General features: G+C 38.9%; 1 protein-coding gene across 3 annotated transcripts in view; it reads right to left on the minus strand.

Moving 5' to 3' along the window:
- The window catches only part of dpy19l3 (dpy-19 like C-mannosyltransferase 3), an 83,411-nt gene that overhangs the window by 47,711 nt on the left and 8,837 nt on the right, over positions 1-26,863 (minus strand). For 2 of the 3 annotated variants that reach the window (XM_059351684.1, XM_059351676.1), the window contains exons 1-9: positions 18,136-19,128; positions 14,554-14,644; positions 10,791-10,912; positions 10,084-10,229; positions 5,779-5,902; positions 4,206-4,340; positions 3,608-3,739; positions 691-792; positions 309-382 (exon numbers count right to left, since the gene is read on the minus strand). In XM_059351684.1, the coding sequence (XP_059207667.1) occupies positions 309-382; positions 691-792; positions 3,608-3,739; positions 4,206-4,340; positions 5,779-5,902; positions 10,084-10,229; positions 10,791-10,912; positions 14,554-14,644; positions 18,136-18,456 (1,247 nt within the window). In that variant the 5' untranslated portion in view covers positions 18,457-19,128. Of the gene's footprint in view, positions 1-308; positions 383-690; positions 793-3,607; positions 3,740-4,205; positions 4,341-5,778; positions 5,903-10,083; positions 10,230-10,790; positions 10,913-14,553; positions 14,645-18,135; positions 19,129-26,863 lie in introns of those variants that run through there. The other variant, XM_059351692.1, reaches the window with a different exon arrangement.

Genomic DNA, 26,863 nt, shown 5'->3' on the forward strand with positions numbered 1-26,863 from the left:
CAGCTATCCAGTGGCTGAGCTGCTCAACACACACACACTATGTAATCGATGGGAGGCCTGATGGCGTTACCCAGACATCTATTATTCACACACACTAACACTCCAGGTGCTACAATACTGGTGCTTGGCGGATAATACAGTCAAGCTGGATCAAGTCAAGGGGTGTATGGGTGCAGCTTGTGTGTAGCACTGCTGTGTGTGAGTGTCCTTGTAACAAAATATAGATTTATAAGCGTAAAGTGCAACTATGTTCAAGATCAGAAGCATGTCAATGTGCTTACGTATGTATCTACCAGTGTGTTTCATACCTCGTTGGCCCCAGGGCAAACTTTGACTTGATGAATTTAAAGATGTGTTCATCTGATCTGAGCTGTAGTGCTTTCTGTAAACACACACACACACACACACAGATAAGGTCATCTTGTCAAGGTTTAATATCAGCATGCTGAGATGTATAAATAAGTAAAGAAACCGTGCTGAGATCATACGCTGGGCTTACATCATGCCTATGAGCTTTAGATACATGAGGAGGAGAGGAGGGCTGCAGTTGAGGCAGGTGGGAGAGTGTTGAGAAATAAAAGATGGTATGGTGAAGGAGCAGTGAGACAGGAAAGGGAGGCGCGGAGCAAAAAGAGGAGTCTAGGGAGAGAGATGAAAGCTACAGAGAATTAAAAAAAACGGGGGGATCACCTTGGCCAGGTAGTTGATGGTGAAGGTGAGGAGGAGAACCATGGTGCTGTGGAGGAGCAGTTTGCCCAGACGGACCAGGAGGCCTCCTGTCTTCAGACCGGACTGAAGGAGCAGTTCATAACAAGAGATTCAGTGCAATTTATACTCTAAGTTTGAGGAGAGCATATACACGACCGGTCAAAAGTTTTAGAACACCCCAATTTTTCCAGTTTTTTATTGAAATTCAAGCAGTTCAAGTCAAATGAACAGCTTGAAAGGGTCCAAAGGTAAGTGGTGAACTGCCAGAGGTAAATAAAAAAAGGTAAGCTTAACCAAAACTGGAAAATAATGTACATTTCAGAATTATACAAGTAGGCCTTTTTCAGGGAACAAGAAATGGGTTAACAACTTAACTCTATGGAGTCTTGGGCTATTTTGTCCATTTTTTAATTCTTTTCATGTCTTTGAAAGTCATTTTGTGTCTTTTGGTGTCTTTTTTTGTCATTTTGTGTCTTTTTTTAGTCCTTTAGTCCAACATAAAATGTGATTTTGAATCTTTTTTTTATTTTCAAAACACTATCATGCTCAATAAAGAATTTTAAATGTTGCAAATGTGCATTAATTTCAGAGTACACTGAGACATTAAACTGCATCATTTTCAATTAAATTCTGGAAAAGTTGGTGTGTTCTAAAACTTTTGACCAGTAGTGTATGTGCTGCACAATGTGATTGGTTGACGCCTTTATTGGCAGCACGGAAGTTTGGAAAAATCGACCTTATTCTGAGAAAAAAAACATTTTCCTCTGTGTAATATTCACGTTCTGTGTACCTCAAGGTGGGACAAAATAATTGTTTTGCAAGTCACAAATAAGTCGCAGATCTTGGCTTTAAAGTTCAATTCCCAAGTCAAAGTCAAGTCCTAAGTCCTAAACTCACGTCCCAAACAAGTCATTATGCACTTTTCACAAAATTTCACAGCAACATTGTCTGGTACCTTGAAATGTTGTTTCAGTTGTGATCATTTTATCAAATGTGGATCTAATTGTAAATCTATTACTGAATCTGTCTTCAGCTGTCAACATTTGCAACAAACTCACTGATTTGCAACCATTAAGGTCCATTCCTTTTGTTCCTGATCCTGAATCAGAATTGTTGAGCTGATCATATGAATAGAAGACTAACTGAGAGAACTGAAATTGATCTGAAGCAGCCATTGTTGTATCTACTTTCCATTTGTGATAATAAAGTCATTTTACGGAGTGAAGGTTCTTTTATCCAACAAATAGTGTTTGGCTAAGTGAAAACACCAGCTTGCACATTAACCAGACAGCAGCTTGAAGTTTCATTTTGCCCATTAATATTGATTAGCAGAAGCGGATATAAATTGCTGTTAAAGGAGTTTTTCATTAAATAAGTGAAATATTTTTTGAAGTTCAATCTGTTATCTGTAAAATGAAGAGTTGATACACTGCAATCTTTTTTATATAGTAAAACAATAATGATGAGACTTGGGAGGACATCAAGACACTTCATCAGTCAAATCCGAGTGGGGCTGCAAGTCGAATTCAAAGTTATCAGATATAAAAACAATGTGTTATGTCATAAATGATTGTATGCTGTTCCACTTCAACAATCAGTATCTCGTCGTCCATGTCGCCGACCCTCAACACTCTCAACACTCAGAACTCTCAACACCCACACAGGATAAATTAATTAAAAGGTGCAATAAAACGGACATGTGCAATTGTACAATTGATATGTGCAAAACACTCAATTTACCTCATAAATTATAGCATTTTAAGTAGCCATTTATTTATTTTTATACCTATTTATTACATCACATGTCCTTGTTCTTGTTTTTGTCCTTGTTTAGCTCAGTATTTTTTTTAATTTTTAATTTTTATGTTTTTACATTGTCAAAACTATGCACCTTATGCAGTGGCACTTTCACTTTCGTTGTATAGTGAACTATATAATGACAATAAAGACTATTTGATTTGATTTGATTTGATTTGATTTGATTGATTGATTGATTGCTGATCTGGTGCCCCCGGTCACGACGTAATGTTGATGTGAAGTAGTTTTAGGCGCCGCATGAACTGCGTATTGTGTTTTATTTTGAAAGGGGGCGGATGTATTACGTTGATTCTGAGTCTGACTTCCTGTCTGGTGGAATCTGCCAGACTTTCACAAAGAGCCAACAGAAAACTTGAGGTCGTACTAGGATAGGGGTTCTGTTCAGGCTACCATATCATGCAGATATGAACAAAACTTATCATAAGCAGAAATAATCCACTGATTTGCCAAATAAGTACATTCATTTCTCCCAAAGTCCCATATGACCTAAGATTAAATCCCCTCAAGTTTCTGGTAAATTGCAAGAAAATTTCCAAGCTCTCTCCTTGCAACCCTAAAGTGACTCTGGTCCACAACAGTCAAATAAGAATGGATTATACATGCCCGGTTTTAATGAAACATTTCACAATAAGAGCATGTCCTTCTGTATACAAATTATCTGGAGCGAGAAGTGAAATCCTTTTCTCCAATTTCTGATTCTCAGCTTTCCTCCATCCTTTCTCTCTATTCCACATTCCTCCTGTCACATTAAATGTTTCTGTAATTGTTACTGTGATAAGATCTGATTTAACCAAATTACATTTAGACTTGACAGGAAAATGTGTCCCCAGCATACAAATTGGAATTATCGTCTGCAAAAACAGACTGCAGCAGAGGCTTCCTCACGCCGTGCAGGTTAATCTTCCATCTGTGTTTCGTAAACAAGCGACCACAACTGTCTGCTATGTCTCTGTGTGACTTTGATACACTAACAGTGTTATATTCATTATCTATGTGCCCATTTCCTGCCTTTTCTGAACTCTCTGCTTCAGTCTCTATATCCATCACACACACACGAACTTACACACACACACACACTAACCTGGCAGTGTCTGATGAAGAGTGCTGCTACGATGAAGCTCAGGACCAGTGATCCCAGTATCATGGAGTTACAGAACTGGAGGAGCCACACACTCAGCAGACTGCTGACTTGAACAAGGTACATAGTGGTCACCTAGAAACACACACACACACACACACACACACAAACAGAGCTGTAGAACTCCTCCATGTCACATGATTGATTGATTGATTGATTGATTGATTGAGAATTTATTTGAACACAAAATAAAAGATGAACATTTAAAAACAAACGAACAACAATAAACACAAGACAACAACACAAATAAAACAACAACAAGACTCAACACTTATTTGTGTTCAAAAGGAGTGGGAAGAAGCCAAAGCTTATTAAATCCCACCCCTTCTCCCTATGTTAATTGAATATATTCAGTTATATAACAATAATATCTATATATATGTATGTATAACACATAGTAATGTAGTTTATAAACTCATTATTACCATGGCTGCAGACGCCACGTTCAAAGGTGTGAGTGAAAAGTGAAAAGAAGTCATGACGTAGACAATATATGCTAAAGCTGCCACTTAAAGTATGTTGTCCTTCTTGGGGGTCCTACCTGTGTCGTTGTTAAGAAGTCAACACAGTCCAGTGTGTATATGATGAGAGCCTGAACCAGCAGGATGAACTGGTTGAACTGCCACGTCAGGCAGAAACAGAACGTCGTCACATACATCAACCACACCATCACCTTCTGAGGAGGGAAATGCACAAACCTTTGGGTTAGATACTGGCTTACTGAGGACATATATACTTGTGTGAAGTTTGCCCACATTTATGGTTGTTGTGGCGGCCTCTCGTGTGTTTTGGGGCGTATGCTTTTACCGGCCGGATCTTCTTTTGTTTTGATGCCGTTGTTTTGACTGGTGAAGCTGAGCTGGTGAGTTGAAATATATGTATGAAAACTGTGATTGCAGCTTGTGTTGAAGCCCTTGAGTATGTTCATGAATGTGGATTGTACAGTTCATTATATGTCCGTGTTATTAATGTGCTTTTGTTTACATTTGTGTCGTTTCAGTTGATTACCTGGCGAACGGCACGGTTGCTAACCTTGTACTAAGAAGCGTAGCATGTAACCTGTTGAATGCTAATGCTAAATAAACGAGTGAAAAGACTGCAATCGGCTGTCCGAGCTTGAGTGAGACTCCTTTTTTGGGACGGACACCGATCACCGATCACCTAAAGCCTCACCGATCCGATTACCGATCAGAACCGATCGATCACGTGGGACGATATTAATATTTATGTTTTACTCTTGTTTTCCCCCCATCAATTCATCTACTCATGCACAGGCCTATAGTCCTTCATTCATGTTAACCTTGTAATCATTTATTTACTAGATACTACTAGATTACCTAGATTGACCTTTATTTATTGCATAGCAGTAACTTTAATATTCCTTCATAGCAGCTGTGGCACTGTGGAAAACAATATGCCAACATGGCCTCTATAGGGCGGTCAAGAACAGGCAAGAGCTTCATGTTGAAACTTCATTTATTGATTCTATCCATTTAAATGGCTGTATTGTTGCATATATCGTATAAAATAAAATTCAAATAAAAATTGAGCCTATTTAACAGGCAACAAAATGCCAGTATGAACATTAGTGGCATTATTGCACACTGAACTAGAGTACAGTGTAACATATTATTATTACTCACTCTCACACTAACATTTCTCTAAATGTCTAAACGCTTCTTGCATAAATTGCCGCTAGCGTGTGTGACGGCGGACTTCGAAAAAGTTCCATATGTCAGACATGTTGTGGGTGTGTGTAGGTGCATGCAGGCTGCGTGACCACAACACAACTCTTCTTCTTCTTCTTCTTCGTTTTAAAGCGGCAGCGTTTCGGCGCACTACCGCCACCTTTGGATCCGTAATGTATATCACACCATAACAAACACTTGTAAAGCACATGTATGTATAATGCGATCGGATCGGTGATTTTAACCTTTGATCTGATTTTTCCATCGATCGTTTTTTTATCATATCGGGCCGATCCGATCAGTTGCCGATCGATCGGCGTCATCCCTAACTCATGGTGTGAGAGACAGCCGTTTTTAGAGACGTTAGATTATTGACAGGATGCGTTTCTTGTCAATCATTTTGATTTAGTGTGTGTTTGTGTGTACCTGTTGTAAGGCGGTGAGCTGAGGCCTGAGGTAACAGGTGATAGCGGTGACCTGCAGTGCTAGGAAGGGCAGAGACCAGTTCTCTCTGAGGGAGATGGTGAACTCCACACGAGTCGTATCTACCCTGATAGGAGGGAGCAAAGGAAAGGGTGGAGAGATTAAAAATTGTAACCACATATCCAACTCATAAATAACTGTTTGCAACCTATTGTGGTTGTTTTGCACCAACACAGAAACAGGAGGAATTAGGTAAGATAAAGTGGACAGCTAATAGAACAGCCCGGAGCAGATTAAAGTGCAAGTTAAAGTCTGTGGTGTCCACTCTGCTGTACAGTCTGATGGTAGTGGATACAGAGCCTGAGAGCCTGAAGTGCTCCATTTTGCCCCTCGATTAAATGATCCAGTGTCTGACGGAGCTGCCCATCTGCTGCAGCTCCTCATGGAGAGGGTGAGAGGGTTTACCCAGGATGCCTGTGATCTTGTCCTTTATCCTCATTTTCACCATTTCCTCCAGACTGTCTGATTCCAGCCCGACCACAAAGCTGGCCTTCCTTTCTAGCTTGTTAAGTGTGTTGGCCTCGCCAGCCCCAAAGCAACCATCCAGACACACCACAGCAAAGAACAGAAGATTGGACTATCCAAAAAATAAACAGAGTAAATGATAAGAAGACTATGGCCCCGTTTACACAAGGACGCTTGCGGGTAAAAACGACAAAATATTTTATCGGAAGTGCCTTTCGTTTAGACGGTGACGGCGTTTTGGGGCTTAAAAACACAAAAATCTGAAACCACCTTCCAAAGTGGAAAAGTTGAATCCTCTCCTCCGTAGCGTGTCGTCTACACTGACAAGACACAAAACTCTGATCTGATCTGCTCACGTCACGTATGTGTTTACGTCACATACATGCTCCAGTACAGGAAATAAACAAACGTGGGTTTATTTCCATGGTGGGACCTTCAAGCTGCTCTGGCAGCTCTAATAAACTTACAGGAGTCTTTCCACCAAATGTACAGGATATGTACAGATAGTATTAGTGAACAGAGAAGGATCTGGAATTACCTCCATCACATTTAGGATGCAGCAATTCGTCGGAGGAGCCAGACGGCTGTGAACGAGACCTGGGAGATCTAGTGATGGTGGAGAACTTTGTGGAAGGAGTAGCTGATGAAAATGTGTGGCGTGAAAACTTCTGCATGCCCAAAGATGCTCTTATGGCTTTAAGTAATGCCGCCTGGCTGCATACAATCGAATTTCACACACTTTAGCGTCACCGTATGCAGCAGATTTCCTCCCGAAAACGCTCGTCCAAACGAGGAATAAAAAGTGAAGACGTGACGCCACTTTTGCGTCTTCTGTTCAGACCGTCCTCGTGTAAACGTAGCCTGAAATACCACCCTTGCTTTCCAACCTGTAGAACATGGCATGCCTACTAACGTCATCATGCTGCTTTTTTAGCTCTAGCTGTGAACCAATTTCTTTGGATTCCAGCCCAATTTATTTTTGGTTGACATGCTTTAAGATGGTGTCAGTGTTTTGAGACCATTCCTCTTGTTCTTTGATTTGGACCTCAACGTTCTTTTATGATCCTCAGCAAGATGATAGCATCCTCCCATCCCGTGGAAATGCTGGGTTGGGGTGAGATGGAGGACAGAGTGGGAGGTAACGATGTTCTTGATGGTTTCCATCCTTTCCCACAGAGGTGTGAATAGGGCAGGGATGACATGTTGGCTGAAAACATAGGGGTGGAGATTGTGTCAAACCTGTTGAAAAATAGGTTTAGCCAAGCAGCCAATTTGTGGCCCCTGTACTGTGAGACAGGCTTGCTTTAGCTCGTCATTCATTGCATCCCGTTCCGTACTGCTTCACACTCTTCTGTCCCATTTTGACCTCAATCTTCTCCCTGCTGATGTTCTTTGCTTCTCTCCGTTTCCACTTTAGCTCGGAGTAGTATATTTTTATATTCAATGTTCCAGTGTATTTCAAGTGAAATGCTAATACTGGTTCTTTATTTTTATTGTTAGTTAGATAATAATCAAAGTGTTTTTATTGATTTTCATACTCATGTTCAAAATAAAAATCTCTTAGTGTTGCCCTGCAAAGTAAATCTAAGATGTTCTAGTTTAAGGTGTGCTATCACCTCCTCTACCCATCGTTTGTGAGTTGGTGGTGCTGCCTTTATCAATCTCCTGGCCAACAATCCAATCCAATCCAATCCACTTTATTTATATAGCACAATTTTAGCAAACACAAGGTTTCCAAAGTGCTGCACAAACAATAAATAGATAACACAATACAAAGAGATGTAGTAAACAATAGAACAGTAAGATGCAATAAGATAAAATAAATTAAAAATGGGATAAAAATAAATAAAATAAAATGTAAAATGTACTGCCCACACAAAATAAAATATGCATGAATACAATAAAAACAAAAAATCATAAAATCATAAAATCAACATAAAATCAACATAAAATCACCATAAAATCAACACTACGTGGTGTTAAAAGCCAACGAGAAGAGGTGGGTTTTAAGAAGAGATTTAAAATGAGACAGTGAGGAGGCCTGTCTGATGTGCAGCGGCACATGAAGAACAATGAAGAAAATGCTATTGCTTTTCTTTGAGCAATCGTTAATTGTGCTTCCTCCGATGCCACATCAAAAATGGCTGCCAGAGGACCTGGCTCTATATTTTTGTTATAGATGGATGAGAAGGTTTTGAAAATTTTGGTCCAAAACTCTTTTAGCCTGGGACTTGTTAGTTATATGATGAGATCCAGTTTGATGATATGTAATTTCCAGTTTGACTGTCTAGTTTCTGTTACTGGTCATCATGCTACAGGACTGACTGCAGACAGGCCACAGATTAATACATGTTCAAGAGATCAAGTCCTTCATTCTTCATTTGATTGCTCTTACACTAACTCCCAAATGAAAGCTTGAATATGTGTCATTAGCAATAATGATGCGAGCCCTTAATGGCCATCCATCTTTCCGTGTACTGAAAGCTGTGTAATTTACCACATGAAACGGAGTCCTTAACCCTGTTCACACTATATTAGACCGAATCACTAAGGATCCAATAGTTTCTCATTCAGCTCAGCATTTTAGGGAGGTTTTGTTTTGAGGCTGTTTCATTTTCTTTTCCTCTCAACCATGAAAGAAAATAATCCTTCATAAAAACATGTCTTTAAGAACGTTCATAAAATAAAGAGAATATTTATTTAAATTGCCTCATTCACAAAACGTTGCTGCTGTCGTGGTTCATTAAACTGATTTATTTTCCATGTGTATGAAAAATCATGATTCAACTTGACCTTTACGGCACTGCCGTCCTAATGAGGACCATGTGCATTCTCAACTCGTTCATTTGAATCTTCTTATATATAAAGATTTGAAGAAAAAGATTTAGATGCATGAACGCTTGGTATGACTTAGGGCTCAAATATACTTTTAACCATGTGTATGCATAGAAAACCGTCTGCGTCATGAACATAAATGTTCACATTCTTGTCTATGTACAACGCGTGTTAATTCCTCTAGAGGGAGCACAACATAAATCACAAAATAAAATGCTGCACGGTGTAATGTAAACAAACATGGCGACACTCAAGAAGGCTGATCTAATGTTAGTTCTCAGTTCATGGCAGAGTAAAAGGAGAAAGGTGCTCCATCGTATAGATCAGGGATGGGCAACTGGAGGCCCAGGGGCCGCATACGGCCCGCACCCTCACTTGAAGTGGCCCTCAGTACAACTACATGCATTTGAGCATGAAATCTTAAAAGTGCAGTGTAAAAATGCACAAAATTACTTGCAATTAACATAACAGGTGAATGGAAACGTATCTAATGATTTTTCTTGAAAGACTGAAACCTGTGGTGTTTAGACAGGTTTACTTCATTAATACTTACTTGGAGTCTTTTTCTTCAATACAGCAATGTTGAGCAGAAAGATGGTTAAAGTGACATTTATTTTTAACCTCTTTTACAAATAGCTCATTTGAGTTAATTACCAAAGGATCTGGAATGCATTTGAGGATGAAATATGTTTAGTTACTGCACTGTAAACATATTTAAAATTGCAGTGTCATCATATCTGGTTATATCTTAGCCTGCTGCCCCCTGCAACCCAGCCCCAGATAAGCAGAGGAAAATGGATGGATGGATGGATGGACCAAAGGATCCGAATTAGTCTTCCTCATACTGAACCAGACTTCAGGAGGCACAGACATGCTACTAATGTCTTCTTATGCTTACTTATACAGAGTCCGGGCTCTTTTCCACAAGCACATAGAGTTACTACCCACCTGTTGAGGATGTACCAGATCCCAGTGAGTGTACCAGCCAGCCAGGAACCAGACAGGAGCCATGCTGTGAGGTACAGCGCGATCACATACACCGCTTGGAGCGAGAACACTGTGTAAATGTAGAAATATACTGGCTCCAGATAGGCCTGGACCACACAAAGAAACACACACACACACACACACACAAGCCATTAGTTCATTAGCCGTTCAAAATGAACACACAGAGAGTTGACTGCGGTGACAGCAACTGACTCAGGCACTCAGGAACACTGTGACATTTCAAAGTTTGGTCTGATATTTCACTCCCCGGCAGCCTTGTCACACTGAGATCTCTGAGGAAGCTAAGTAACTGTTTCTCAGTTAATTGATATGCCAATACAGAAACCTTTTCCTCCAGTGTGACAAGTGCAAGTGTGCCAAGCCATGTCAGCTATAAAGACCAAAATGTAAAATGCCACAGCACCTCAAATACCTGACAGTCTCCTAATATGGCCATCATTCATAACACTACCAGGAAGTTAGTTAATAATGACAAAAAGAGTTAATATTTGACTGTGATATTATTTTTCCACACGTCGAGAATGGGCCAAAATGACAAGAAAAGCCACAGACACAGTCAATCATTTTGTAATAATGGCGGTCATTACTCTAATCTTTTGTGTTTTACAAGCCAATTGTAAACAGCTGACAGGTGAGTGATGTGTTACCTGTATGGGCAACAATCTGTAGAGAACACTGAGAAAGACCTCTTGGTAGATGTTCATTCGCTGGAGGAGATTAATGGTCCTCTTGGATTCTGTCAAGTTGTCATGGATCAAATCTGAGAGCCCTAGAAACACACACACACATACACACACACACACACTTTAAAAATGCCACCATCTCTTCACAGTGACATAGACTGATAACATTTATTATTGTGAGGAAAGGCTATAGAGGTTTCTCAAAGCTGCCTTCCCTCATTTATAGAGTACAGTGCTGTGAAAGAACAATAACAGTGTTTGAATTTCTGTCAGCCACTAAAACCACAGATTCTGTTCTGCTTGAATTAAATTCCGTAATTGCAGAGAGCACAATGGATGTCTGAACCCATCAGTGCATTTGATCTTTGAAAGCCCTCAAGCATCACTTCCTTTTGCTCAATTAAAATAACTAACTAATGCTGTACTGCCTTTTCTTCCAAAATTCTAAAAGTGTCAGTGTTTCCCACAGTACATATCACCAGACTGTAGGCTGGAGCACGCCCTGCTGGATCAACTATGTGATGACACCATTCCTAAATTAACAGAGCATCTTTTTTTACATTATATTCTCTTTTTTTTTTTTTTAAACTCATCTTAAAACCTATTTTTATTCCTTGGCTTTTAACCACGCATGAGACTCTGCTCTTGTTTTTAGTGTTTTATGGTTTGCTTTTATTTATTGTTTTTTTTTAAAAAGCAATGAATCTATTTATTTTAGTGTTTATTCCTGTTTTATTTATTTTATTGTCTCTTGTTCTGTTTGTTTATGCACAGCACTTTGTTGCAGCTGTGGTTGTTTTAAAGTGCTTTACAAATAAAGTTGAGTTGAGTTGAGTAAAGAGAAAAGTTTTCATATTGCCCCGTATCAATCAACATTTACACAGATATCGATATATCTGATAAACTAATATATGCCTATAAAATGACTTTAGGGCTCTAGTCATTTACTAAATACAGTGATCATCAGAGGAGATGCATCAGGAGCTACTTATGCTAAACAACTTCCTGCAGGAAATCCTGTATCCACCTTGGTCCTTCCCCCACGACACCAAGTAGTACCACATGAAATGCTGAAATGCTGCTTTTTATTGTTTACGTCAGGGGTGTCAAACTCTTGGCCCGCGAGGCAATACCAAATTATTATCTTATTATTGTACTATAAAAGCTGACCCGCCGGTATTATACGGCGCATTCACCGCTAATACTACAAATCCCACAATGCCCTGCTGTTGTTTTGGCGCGTCAATCAGGACAGGACCCAGAAACGCTCCTCTGTGACAGTCGTCATAGCAACCTCAAGCTAGAGCTGTCTCCCAGCTACCCCTTCCCAAAAATGGCGAAAAGAAAGGCAGAATTTATTAACCTGTTGAAAAAGTTTATTTTGATATTTAAATCAGAAGGATGCAAATAGAAAAGAGGCATACGATTTTTATTTAATTTTTATTTACTAAATTAATGACATTGATGTGTTTTTTATCTGAAATTTGATTTTGCATGTCTGCACTATTTAGTTATATATTGTATTTTTATAAGCGTTGCTGGTTCCTTATTTAATGTTAAAGCAAAACATGTTTGGTATATATTAAAAGGTTTATTTGTTCAATGTTGGCCTGCGATTTTATTCAAGTTTTAAATTTTGGCCCATTGTGTATTTGAGTTTGACACCCCTGGTTTACGTCCTAATACATTATCCTTCAGTGTAAGAGTGAGGTGGCTACTGGGGATTTATTTACTAATGGCTAATGTTTGTTGTCCATCTGTTTCTCATCTTTGTTGAGTATTATTGGCAAAAAATCTGGACTCAAAATCAGCCCAATGTTGTAATAAACTAGAATTATCCTATAACAATGGTATTATTGTGCCATGCAAAAAGACTGGTACTGGCGTTATATGAGGCTACACACACTGGTGTCTTTATTCCAAATTGGGCACTGGGAGCAGTATCATTACTATGTATGTGGTTTGACTGGAATAAAGTGTGACACCAAACTTGCAGCAGAGAAGCGAGTTCCTGCTGCAGGCTGGGACGCGTCAGCCTGATCACTGCTGTGTTCTTGATTCATGTAAAACCATAAAAACCAGCACTATCCCCCATAAACACAGTACACATTACGGCCCCCACACCAGACCCACTCCATTCCATTCATTCCTTTTTATCTGTATTTCAAACTGTCACTATCAAGCTCACTTTACCTGTCTAAGCTCCTGACATTATACCTCTTATACCTACTTTTCACTATTCACACATCCTTCTAACCTTGCTCACTTTCTCCTACCTCATATTTTTCCTTTCCACTGTCAATCTTTTATTTTCTCATTTCTTCCATTATGCCATCCTTGTATTTTTCTCCTGTACCCTTAATGCTCTAACTCCAACTAATCAAATGAAATCAAACTTTATTTATATAGCACTTTCCATACATAAAAATGCAACACAAAGTGCTTTACAAAGAAAAAATAAGAATAAAAACAAACAATAAAAATGACAAAACCCACCCCTCCCTCCCCCACATACACATCTGTAAGTATACATACACAAACATGCACACACGCATTTAGTCATGCACGCACACAAACACACTCAGACTCACACACAGCACATATTGATTGACAGTGTAGTGCAGTGTAACTACTGTAGTTTCTACATATGAAGCCGTTCTGCTGACAGTAAAATAAATGAGCACAGATTGAGACAGACAGAAGGGTCAGACGGTTCTTCAGCTGATTAGGCTACAGCTCCATTATTTGCTTTGGTGGAAAATTGGGCCAGTTTCCATAAAGGAACTGTACATGATAATGGGAACACATAATTAGACTAATTTCCTTCAGAGCAGACTGTGCGTCACAAGAAACTACAGTGAGTGGTTTGTTCTGGTTGGAAATTGGAAAGGGAAAAAGTTTATTTTTTCCTTGTAAGAGTGGGTAGAGACAGCTGTCGGGTGTTGTTATTGTGTGGGGGAAAAAAAGTTGCATAAGTTTTACAAAAAAATAATTATCAAATTATCCATGAAATGTTGGGTGTGAGCCTAGACACATGCCATGTTCTTTGAGCTCTTAAATTAATTGTTGTCAATGCAGACGTGCATTAGGTGCACTCAAAAGTGGGAGCGACTCCGTTGCGGTACACAAATGTTCCCATCCCATGTTTTTCAGGGAACCTGGTCTCACAGAAATCCGTGAAATAGCCACGGATTTCGCTTAACTCAAAATCCGTGGAATAGCCACGGAATCACTCAAATTTCCGTGAAACTGACACGGATTTCGCTACAATGCAAGTTAATATTTTTTCCTATTGGTTTGTTCCAAGTCACGTGACTTTTAAGGTCCCGGCGGTCAGAACAAAAAACATGGCGGACAGTTCTCTCATATTTAGTAAAAAAATCAATATTTTGACTTGATTTTGAGTTTCTGCATAAAAATGGATTTTGATCACACATTTATAGCGAGAAATATATGTTTTATTTTCTAAATATTCACTCAGTGAATGTACATAATCACTTTGTATGTTGGAATAGCCACGGGATATGACTGTCATTAACTTGCATTGTAGCGAAATCCGTGTCAGTTTCACGGAAATTTGAGCGATTCCGTGATTTCGCTTAACTCAAAATCCGTGGTTTCACGGATTTCTGTGAGACCATGTTGTTTTCAGGGTGCGATGGCATTGACTGAGGTTGATATTTGAAAAGGCCAATATAATATAAAATATAATAAACATAGTGTTTACCTTCCTGTATGGACGGGGCCTGCAGCATTTGCTTGTAGTAGGAGTAATACAGTCCACACTCTGTCCGAAACGAAATCTCCCGCTCCACTTCCTGAAAGCAAAGAGAATTTTAGTTGTATGAAACCAAAGACTTCTGTTCTCTGAAATATGGAAAACAGATATCCTGGCATAGCATGACAGAAACATGGAGGATAGAGGCAAAGCAGCTAATACACTCGTAATCCTCAACAGTAACAATAAGACAGGTAAGGTGTGTGTGTGTGTGTGTCTCCCCAAGAGATTTTCTGCTTGCCATGCATGATTAGTGTTCTACTTGGGAGGGGGTAGGGGGGTAAAAACAGAGAGCAAACAGTGAACAACCAGCTGCAGAATATTAACTCCATCAATCTGTCATGTTCAGTTTGCAGATACAACCCAGATTCCCAAAAACGAAATAACTAAATAAAAACAGGATGCATGAAATTCAGAATGAGTGTGCGTATTCACAAGATAAAATGGTTTACCAGTTTGAGCATTAGATATCGTATCATTATTTAGGTTGCAAAGGATTGGCAAATCATTGCATTCTGTTTTATTACATTGTTCACAGCGTCCCAACTTTTTTTTGCAATCAGGGTTGTAGTTTTTACAGATGTGCTTGACTAAAAGCAAATTCTTGGACCATAATGACAAATTTATTTGACATATTGGCTTTGTGATGTAACTAAAAGTCTGTCAAATCGTTTCTCCAGTCGTACTGTCCCTCCACAGTTGAATGTGAATCATTCCGAGGGATCTCAAAATCTTGCCATTAAAAACCAAAGCATATTTCTGAGTATTATTACGACACCATTTATGTAATCTTTTTCCAGTAAGGACTTATGATTAAAAGCTCATCCCTCATAAAAAGACTATAAAAAACAACTAATGGACACAAAAGCCTTCACAATTAATTCAATGACTCAATCATACTAAAACCCCTTTTCCATACACATGCGCTGGCTCGACTCGACTCTAATTCAGTGACAAACACATTTAATTTCCTATATATTTTTCAGAATAAAAGTCCCATGCTGTTTTGTCATTTTGAAAGCCTTTTTTGTAATGCAGTATAATCAGTAACATGTTAACAGGACTCCTATACAGATGAATAAATTCTACTAAAGCAGATAACTGAAAGTACAAGCAGGAACACAGGAGAGAAACTAAACTTCAAAACCACAGAGATTCAGTTAGAAGCTACAAAAATACTGAAAGCTTCACACACAGAGACCTTTAAACTGCTTTTCTCTCTGGTCCCCCCAGAGATGGTGCATGTGTAAAATACCCTCCCACCCAACCCCTTGAAAAATAGAGCTCCCCAAAAGCCTCGATGTAATTCAATCACGGAAATTTACCATGCATGTAATGTTTTTTGTGCAAATATACTTTATATAACTGACTGTTAAATGACAACCTTCTTCCCAATAAATGATGTCTAAATTATCTAAATTGGTAAATTTAGAAAAATACTGGTTTGGTTCCTTTTTGCAGCTCTTCTGTGTGGAGTTTGCAAGTAGGGGTGGGCAATATGGCCCTAAAAGAATATCACGATATTTCAGGCTATTTTTGCGATAACGATTATTCTTCACGATATTACGAAATACTTAAAAAGATATAGAAATATGATTTTTTAAAGTCTGTATAAATAAATAAAAATCTAAAATGTAGTGTTAAGTGCAAATCTCAACAGTTGCCAAATACAAAAACGTTTACTCTTGACTCTTGAGTTTGAGCAAATAATAAAAATAACCATTTAGGGGTTCCGGGGGCATATTTTAATGACATTTTGTAAAGGACAATAAAGGTTCTTGTATGTGTTATCTAAGGCATCTTTTTTGGATGGATTCTGTTAACACACTGTGCTCTTATTTTGAAAGCTGCATGTGTTTAGCGACAGAGAGTAAGTAGCTTTTTGTGATTAAAACAACTTTAATTGTTAGCTAATGTTAGCTCGTGGCTAACAAACGGCATAATGCAGCAGTGTGTTTGGAGGGCAGCTTGTCAGTTGTGTAAGTGTCAACCTTACGCCACTACATCAAGAAGTAGGAATGTTGCCAATATCATGATATGCATTTTTTTAACCATAAAAAAAATATACCGATATTATCGTGAACGATACGATATGGCACACCCCTATTTGCAAGTGTGAGCTCCCTCCGGGTCCTCCAGCTTCCTCCCCAAGTCCAAAAACATACAGCTTAGATTTAATTTGTGCCTCTAAATTGTCCGTAGGAGTGAATGAGAGCGTGAATGGTTGTCTGTCTCTATGTGTCAGCCCTGCGATATTCTGGCAACCTGTCCAGGGTGAAGAGTTCAGATAAGCAGTTAAAAGATCATGGATGGATGGTATTCCTTCATTTAGCACATAGATTTTATAAAAAATGAGTCGCAGACAGAAAAAATAAAAATAAAATAAAAATACTTTTCTGCCACAGCAGCAGTCAGAGAAAAAAGTTCCTTTCACATAATTAAAACAAAATTGACATCTCCCATTTTTCCTTGTATTCAGCTGCTGTGACATTGTAAATGGGTTTCTTTTTCATAGTCAAACATGACAACATCACAGTACATTCAAATGAAAAATAAAGGCAACTGGATCACTTATGTTAGTGGGTTTCATTTGAGTATAGCACTTTTCTAACCGAGCAGAAAAAGCTCTTTACAATTTGCTTCTGATTCAATACAATTTCTCACACTGACGAAGCTGAGTTGGCCGTGAAATCTGGAGTTCAGGGTCTTGGTTAAGGACAGTGGCACATGTGGACAGGAGAAGAATAAACTTGATTGAACCGCCAAAACTGGAGTTACTCAACAACATAGATCATGATTCACTGACGCTAACTGACACAGTGTTTCTGTTATTTTTTTCTCCTCTCTAGGACATTAAAAAAACTGTAACGTCCGTAACGTTAGCCTACGCACAGAATAAATAAATAAATACATTCACACCAATAAATAAATGGTTTACAATGAAGCGGGCCGATCTCAGAGCTGGCAAGACTCTCTGGTAACGTTAAGGCATATTGAATGGTTGCCGCTAATGCCGTTAACGGGACGAGAGCAGTCCAAACGTCTGCTTCAAGCTAGCTACATCGAGGGTAGCTTCCTGTTTTCAAAGTAAAAGCACAAATTATATCGTTGTAAAGGGCAACAGGCGTTTTTGTAACACATTTTTATAAATGTAACCGGAAGTGCGTTGCTCACGACGGCTAGCTTGAGTAGCGCAACAAAATTGTAAACAGCTGGTATTTAGACAAATTAACGACGCACTGGGGATCAAAGTGGCTACTTTCTCGCCTTAAAAATGTTTGAAATGTCAATAAAGTGATATATTTAAAGAATTTAGGACTTTACCGGTGTCAGTGGAGCACCACAGATTGCTATCTGCTCTGTGGGAAACACTGTCTGTGCAAAGTTGACACTATGCACTTCTTTTACACATAATTTGTGTTAATCTGATGAAAATTCAGCAAAAGTGAACACACAGAAAAGCTGGTTTGTGAAGACATATTTGCCATTTCAGCAACATGGATCTTGTTAACACAGTGTCATAACTCCTACCGTGAGCTGAGAGAACCACAGCAGATTCTCATGTATGGCGTTGACGCACCAGGCCTGAGTCAGTGCCAGCAGCCCAGCTAATAACAGCCCTGCTGCCATGGAAACGCACTGTCGCCAAGGCCACTGGGGCAGAATGCATGAACCGGAACAAGCACCGGATCCTCCGAGCAGACAAACCTCCCTTTTACCCTCATGAGAGGCATTAGCCCTTTCTGCCCCCCACATCATGTTACTGCTGCATCTCCCTTTAGCTGGTGCATCCTGGGAAAGTCCAAAGTGATGTTTTAGCTTGCTCAGCTTAACTCTCTTGCGAAGCTCCATTGCCTGAGAAGATGGAGATTATCAATAAGTTCTTGGATCCTTTGATGAGCTGAATTCAGGTAGATAAACAGCATGCTCCTGGGCTGAGCTATAGAACTGATCCAAATCCATTACTGCAATAAATGTAAATGCGGTGTTTTTCTTTTCTTGAAGTCGGTCCAAATAAATTAGCTTTTTAATCGCTTCAAGTTCCTTGCCAAAGGAAATATGCAAAAGCTTTCTCTCAGGGAATGAGCAGCTAGTTTCCTTCCCAATCCTTCTTTTGAGTTCGCTCAAGGCAAAACAAGCCTTGGCTTTTCACCAAGAACTCTGATGAGATGGCTAATCCTCGGTTTAAATTAAGGTCAAAGAGAACAGGCCTAGTTAACAAGTTCACATATTGCTCATTACCCTGAAAGCTAGTTCACTTCTCAGAAGGCAACGATCCTCTTCTCTCCGTTTCTCTCGGTTAACATTTCCTCTTTACGGCTCTTTGAATAACTCCCATCTCTCTGATGTGGTGCTCGAAATATCCAAGCGAGGGTCCGTGCAGCATTGGCCTCGCATCGTATCAGCTTGATGTCTTCCAGAGCCTAAACAACGACCGACATCTGCCTGCCCTGAACTCTTAACACATCTCTAAACAAAAAAGCAATGGTTCTCGACAAACCAGCTACAAAGTATGAAGAGAAAAGCAAACATGAAGAGTGAGCCACAGTAGCTCTGTGAACAACAGGCTGATAACTGGAGCAGCCAGAGGGAGGAAAAGAAAGGAGAGTCACTACTGGTGACCTGTTGTCTATAAAAACACACATGCACACAGGAAAAGAATAAGATGGGGTGGGGGAGGGGACAGGCGAGGGAACATGTTGGATCATCATTCGGAAAATGCCGGGAACATTTGTCAGAGGGTTTGTGGATCTGGAACCGGCGTCAAGCTGTGAGCACATGTCTGAAATAAACCCCACGCTGCACAGTGATCGCTGTGGACACGGCTTCACACCTGGAGAATTCAAGAGGCCAGATTAAGCCAGCTGTCTTGCTTCATACATTAGAGCAGTAGTTCTCAACCTTTTTGAGTCGCGACCCCCAATTTAACATGCATGTTGTCCGCGACCCCCGATCTCTGAACAGAATCTCACACGCACAGTTCAGATCACCCAAAAAAGAAACAAAATGACCAAAAAAGGAAACAAAATGACCAAAAAAGACACAAAATGACCAGAAAAGACACAAAATGACCAAAAAAAAACACAAAATGACCCAAAAAAGAAACAAAATTACCAAAAAAGACACAAAATGACTAAAAAAAGACACAAAATGACCAAAAAAAGGAAACAACATGACCAAAAAACACACACATTGACCACAGAATGATCAAAAAAAGACACAAAATGGCCTAAATTGGGGTCCCGACTCCAAGGTTGAGAATAGCTGCATTGTGTATGTGGAAAAGAAAAAGAGGGAGTGAAGAACCTGATGATAAACCCAGCAGCCCCTTTAACCTGAGGCTAATATTCCTACCGCATTCCCTTTACAGTACAATGGATGAAGAAGCCACATGTGAGATTATTAAAACCAGTCCCCTTTCTGTTGAACAGCAGCTTCCCAACAGACTGCAAATACTCAGATAGCATCAGTCACGTAGGGTCAGCTCAGATAGCAACAACCACAAAGTACAAACACTGAAAACTCAAAACTCACAAATTACTTTCCAGCATGTTTTACGGTTCTTTCCATCCTACGTTACCTGGACACACTTAAGTGAGCGTGTGTGTGTGTGTGTGCATGTAAGAGTGAGAGTGAGAGTGAGAGAGACAGTCAGTGGATCTCTTACGGGCAGGAAACAAAATACATAATCTCAACTAGCTAAGGGAGCAACAGCATACAGTTCAAGGTAAGGTCAGACTGTGTCAGCTGGTATAGCCTCGAGCGTCTGAACCCAGTGTTAGCTGCACACCACACCGTTTGCTGCATCTTGGAAAGGTTTTTCACTGGACAATGAAGCATGTGCCGCAGGTTTTTACTTAGATTAATAGTTTGTCCACACTAAAATTGGTAAATATGAGATGCCTTGGTAGCTCCCTGCTAGAGTCCCTCAAATCCTTGCTGTTGGCAGCTGCAGGTTTAAAACCCAGACCCAGTGCACTCCTCTATATCCAGCTGTCCTATTGCATAAAGGTAAAAATGCAATAACAAAAAACTAAACAGGAAATTATGAAAATTAGTGCGGTGGTCAACCACAGAAAATCTTGACCAGTTGAAATAACTCTTCATGCAACCAGCTGCTGGATTAGAAGAAGAAGATTACTTTATTAATCCCACATTGAGGAAATTCAACCTCTGCATTTAACCCTTTGTTACACACAAGTGAACACACCATGCAAGGAGCATGCAGGGGACTGACTCAGTCCTTGACCTGTCAGTACCGGGATTCGAACCAGCGACTCTCCAGTTACAAGCCCGATTCCTAACCGAACCTGGTCTCACAGAAATCCGTGAAATAGCCACGCATTCGCTTAACTCAAAATCCTTGGAATAGCCACGGAATCACTCAAATTTCCGTGAAACTGACACAGATTTCGCTACAATGCAAGTTAATATTTTTCCCTATTGGTTTGTTCCAAGTCATGTGACTTTTAAGGTCCTGGCGGTCAGAACAAAAAACATGGCGGACAGTTCTCTCATTTTTAGTGAAAAAAATCAATATTTTGACTTAGTTTCTGCATAAAAATGGATTTTGATCACATTTCTAGCGAGAAATATATGTTTTATTTTCTAAATATTCACTCAGTGAATGTACATAATCACTTTGTATGTTGGAATAGCCACGGGATATGACTTTCATTGTCATTGTCATTAACTTGCATTGTAGCAAAATCCGTGTCAGTTTCACGGAAATTTGAGTTATTCCGTGGCTATTCCACAGATTTTGAGTTAAGCGAATCCGTGGCTATTTCACGGATTCCTGTGAGACCATGTTGCCTAACCTCTAAAAAATAGCACTATTTACATTGAAGGTCCATCTAAAAATTTTACTGATTTGTGCTGCTGTTCTTTTTGAACCAATAACACCTGCATTGATGTAGATTTGAAAGTGACAATATTGGATATAAACATTTTAAAACAAAATGTTTAATGTATATATGAGACAAGCTAGCGGGCACAGCTACGATGGGGAGCTAGATGCCATTTTACCCCCTAAAATAAAGAAAAACTTGGCCGAAAAGTGAAAGAAAACTTGCCATTTTTACAGTGATTGGAAGGAAGTTGTTGTTTATGACAGTTAAAGAAAAGTGTGTATGTCTCATTTTCGGGGCAACTGTGGCAGCGGCAGAGCTGTAAAATGTGGAGAGACATTTTAGTACGTCTCATAAAAGCGTCCATGCTAACTACCCACCAGGCAGCGCACTATGGGCAGAAAAAGTGTGTGAGTTAAAGGAAGCTTTGGGCTAAAAAGCAGTCTTTTTTCATGGTGAAAAAGTCACAAAAAGCAACTGAAGCCTCATAGAGGCTGCAAAATTTTTTGATAAAGAGAAAGAAAGCCTTTACGGACAGGGAGGTCCTGAAAAATGATGATAATCTGGTAACCTGGTAGAATCACGTATCCACCAAAACATTTCTTCCTCTTCCAGCTTCTTATTTGAAATCTTTGCCACATATTTACACTATGCTACAAACAAAAAAGTGTTAAAGCTTAAAGTGTTGTATAAAAGTGTACAGTTTTGTACATTAACTTTCACTTTATGTGTAAATTTACTTCTGACGATGACATCCGTCTAGGAGTTGTCTCACAACAAAACACAAACAGAATTTTTTCCCCATAAAAGCCTTCAATTTTACGTTATTCCGTTTTAACCCTTTATCAGGCAAAGAACTATGTTTGGTCACTACAGGTAACATTTTGAAAAAAAAAGTTGCAAATTTATTAGATTAAAGTGGCAAATCTACACCAAAAAAAATCGCACATTTAAGATATTTAAAGTGGCAAATCTGCGCGAAAAAGTTGCAGATTTATGAGAAAAAAGAGGGAAAAAAGCTACTTTTTTCTCGCAGATTCACCACTTTAAATCTCATAAATCTGCGCATTTTTTTCTTGTAGATTTGCCACTTTAATCTCATAAACTTTTTTCTCAAAATATTTTTTTCCTATGTTTTTTTTACACATTCTGGCAGAATGTAATATCCTCCAATATTCTCTAGGGTTGAAATTTGGAATTTGCAAGTATTTCAATAAGTGCCCTATTAAGGGTTGAAGTGGTGAATCTGGGAGACAAAAGTTGCTTTTTTCACACTTTTTTCTCGTAAATCTGCGACTTTTTCGCGCAGATTTGCCACTTTAAATCTCTTAAATCAGCGACTTTTTTTCTTGTAGATTTGCCACTTTAATCTGCAACTTTTTTCTCGAAATATTACCTGAAGTTATCAAATATAGTTCTTTGCCTGATAAAGGGTTAAAAAAATTGTTTTTTACACATTCTGGCACTATGTAATATCCTCCAATATTCTCTAGGGTTGAAATTTGGAATTTGCAAGTATTTCAATGAGTGCCCTATTAAGGGTTAAATACAGAACGTTTCTCAAAGCAACCACAGGCTGCAGTCAGCTGAAAGTCACTGGTTAAACTGAAAAGCCAATTATACCCATGCTGAACCATTTCGCTTCCTAGAACACATTCCTATCTGGTGTTTCATCAGATTTAACACCAGATGTGCGATTCATGAGATGCATTGATTTGATTAGTAACAAATCTGATTAAGAATTTCAAATGGCTCTGATAGCATAACCAATATTAAATAACAAAGTTTAAGCCCTTAGATTTAGTGATTTCTCACATTAACAACAAGTCTAAGTTTAAACTTCTGTTTAACTTTAAGAAAAATAGTCATTAGGAACACCCCAAGCCCTCACGAGGCTGTGCTGCAGTTTTGTACTTATTCTATCAAGAGATGTAGCTGTTCTCCTACTGTTTGGGTATTTTTAGTGTCCAGTGAGTTCTTGCTGAGAAAGTTAACTGAAACTGTCTCAATGTGTTCAGAATCACGTTGTTTTCACATGTAAACAGAATTTTCGGATTTAGCCGTCTCTGTGTGAATGTAGTCTTAGACAGAGACTGTGATAGCATTAACAGAAGGAAACACTCACTCACTCACAGCCACACACACACACACACACACACACACACACACACACACACACACGTATGCGTGCAATGTGGGATGATGTCAGCCAGGAGCCCACTTATGTGGGAACATTTGAGGGAAATGTTCGCCAGGCCTGTAAAGTGACTTGCATTTATTATGAATGAAAGCATCTGTCTGTCCTACACACACACACACACACACACACACACACGCACACGCACACACACATGCACACATGCACATGCACACACATGCACATGCACATGCACACAAAATCAGCAAAGGGCCACAAACTATGTCCGTAAGGAATCCACCAAATTAACTGGATGTGCTGCTTTGTCTCTCTGAAACAAACCCCACAATGATCCTGTGCAGATTTTCTGTATTTGGGTCAAGTCGCACTGCACATTTGCATGAGAAACAGATGAAGCACCTGGCTGCCACTGCGAGCTTCTGCTGACAGATGAGACAAATTCTGAGTCAGAGACTTTTCACTGTCTGTCTGCTAAGTTGTTTTTGTTTGATTGCCCACTTTGTCTTCAATATTACACAAAAAAGAGAAGTCCATTGTTTTGATTAAGACAATGCTTCCACAAAATCTGAACCACCTGTAGATGAAACTCTACTACACGCTATCGTCACTCTTCACTAGTTTTGACTTCTCACTCGTGGACAGGGAACAACTTCCATCAAACTGTGAAATTCAAACTTTCTGGCAGATTCAGAGGAATCTGAGCACAGCAGGGTTACATCTGCCAACTTTATACAGTGAATACACTGGAACTATATGAACATATTAACATATCTGAATAAAAAATGGGCTGGATGGATGCACACCCACAAGTCTCCCCATCACAGACATGCCCACTTTATGCTGATCCCCTGCAGTTTTGAGCAAATAACATGCTGGGCCTATTGTATTTTATATTTCTGCATACTGGGGTCTATCCCCAAGCAGCCCTGGCAGGAATTGCATGAATTGTGTATGACTGGAAAGCTGATGCCAATTTTATTGATGTGTGATGACATTTGTCCCAATAGAAGCATTTCATTTCATTTTTTTTTTTTTTGTATACAATGACCTGTTATGACTGTCTAAGATAATCACAGCCTCATAAAACTTTACAGCCACAAACTAGAGACCTAGAGCGTTCAGAAGGTGTCACCATGCAACCTCTTCATTTAAATGGTTTTTGATTTTTGACCATTTTTATCAATTGTATTTTTTTAAATCTTTTTTTATTTTTTATTTTTTTAATGAGCATACTTGGCATCCTGTGTTTATTTATGTATTGGTATTATTAGCATAATTGTTAATGTTTCTGTTTCTCTGCTTTTTTGCCTCCCTATATATTATTATAATACTATGTTTTTTGTTTTGTTTTGTATTTATTTTTCTTTTGTGGTTCTTTGTTCTAATGTACCCTTTAAAAAACAAAAATGTGGAAAACAGCTGTGGAATAAGTTATGTCTTGTACTGATGCTTATGAATGCTAATTTCCAATAAAAAATATATAAAGAAAAAAAAATGTTTTATCAATTGTATCCTATGCAGTTTGAGTGTATATTAACAGTTTGGACATAACATGTACAGTCATTGCACAATTTTCAATTGAATATATGTAACTAAGGATTTGCAAAATCGTATTCTGTTTATTTACATTTTAGCCAATGTCCCAACATTTTTGGAGTCATGGTGGTTATTGAGCACAGGAATGGCCATCATACATTTCAAACATAATGTTCCAAGCCCTTATAGACTCTAAACTTAGACATTTGAATGAGTGCCTAACCAAAACATAATGTTTTTTACAGATGTAGGAGTAGAAAAACATGACACACAGTGCTGAGCTGCATCTCAAATTATTCATCATGTTCCCAGCTTTGATGATGTACAGTATGCCACTTCTTTGTGGTGTTTACTGTTCTCTCCTGCCATCCCAGACTCCCTCACCTCCCCTAAAATGGGTCTATGGCAGGGGTGTCAAACTCAAATACACAGTGGGACAAAATGTAAAACTTGGACAAAGTCACGGGCCAACATTGATATTAATTGAAAAAATTGACCTAAACAAGTTCAAACGAAATGGAACAAACAAAGCTTGATATAACACATCAATGGCATTCATTTCTTAAATAAAATTTAAATAAAAATCGTATGTCCCTTTATTTTATATGAGGCCTTCTTTAAATTTAAATTTAACAGTAATCTTTTTCCACAGGCTAAAATTAAATGTGAGAATAAAATGACAATAATAAACCAAATGACTAATAATAATATCCTTCAATGAATGTGCAACCATTCAAGCCTTGGACTAGCAAGAAAAAGTGCATAAAGACAACTTTAATTGTTGCTCAGTTTGCTACACACTGATCTACTGTGTTCAAGCCAAAACACGAGAAGAGCATTCTGGGATTTGTAGTATTATTTGCACTGTATAATAATAATTTGGTATTGCCTTGCGGGCCAAATATAATTATACTGCAGGCCAAATTTGGCCCGCGGGCCAGAGTTTGACACCTCTGGTAGATGGATGGATGGATGGATAGATGGATAGATGGATAGATGGATAGATAGATAGATAGATAGATAGATAGATAGATAGATAGATAGATAGATAGATATACTTTATTTATCCCAAGCTGGGAAATGACAGTGTAGCAGCAGCATTACACACAGAGACAATAACAACACAATTAAGTAAAAAGAACAACCTAGGCATACTTCAAGCAATAGAATATAAAAATACAATAAAAATACAATAAAATATAAAGTGTCTAAAGAAGGAGTAGAAGAGAATTCCAGTGCAGAATAAATATGAATATACAGTATAAAAATGTTGGTGCTATGGTAAGGAGGGGTTGAGTAGAATAGATCAAATGTTACACCTCTACCTATGGTGCAAACCTTCACAACCATTTTTATACAACAAATACACACCACACGAGACTAAACCAGGCCACAGAAAATGACTCGCATGCCTTTGCTCTGTTGACTCATTCATCTACCAAAACAAATTACTATTACCGCACCGCTAAATTAGGCAAAAACAAAAAATGTAAATGAACTGTGTTGGTTTACATGTTGTCCCAGTTATGACTCTGACAGAGCAATCTGTTCTACCATGTCAACCAGATCCAAGTCTGCTATGTATATATCTCCGTGTGAGAGTCCTGGTGAAGCTTTTTAAAAGGGGGATTTAAAAAATGACATCATATCTGGCAGGGCACAATGTTCTGTTGCTGTACAACACTGAACAGACTCTAAAAGGGCCTGTGTAACC

The sequence above is a fragment of the Centropristis striata genome, chromosome 2 (genome assembly GCF_030273125.1).
Source record: "Centropristis striata isolate RG_2023a ecotype Rhode Island chromosome 2, C.striata_1.0, whole genome shotgun sequence".
Classification (NCBI taxonomy): Eukaryota; Metazoa; Chordata; class Actinopteri; order Perciformes; family Serranidae; genus Centropristis; species Centropristis striata.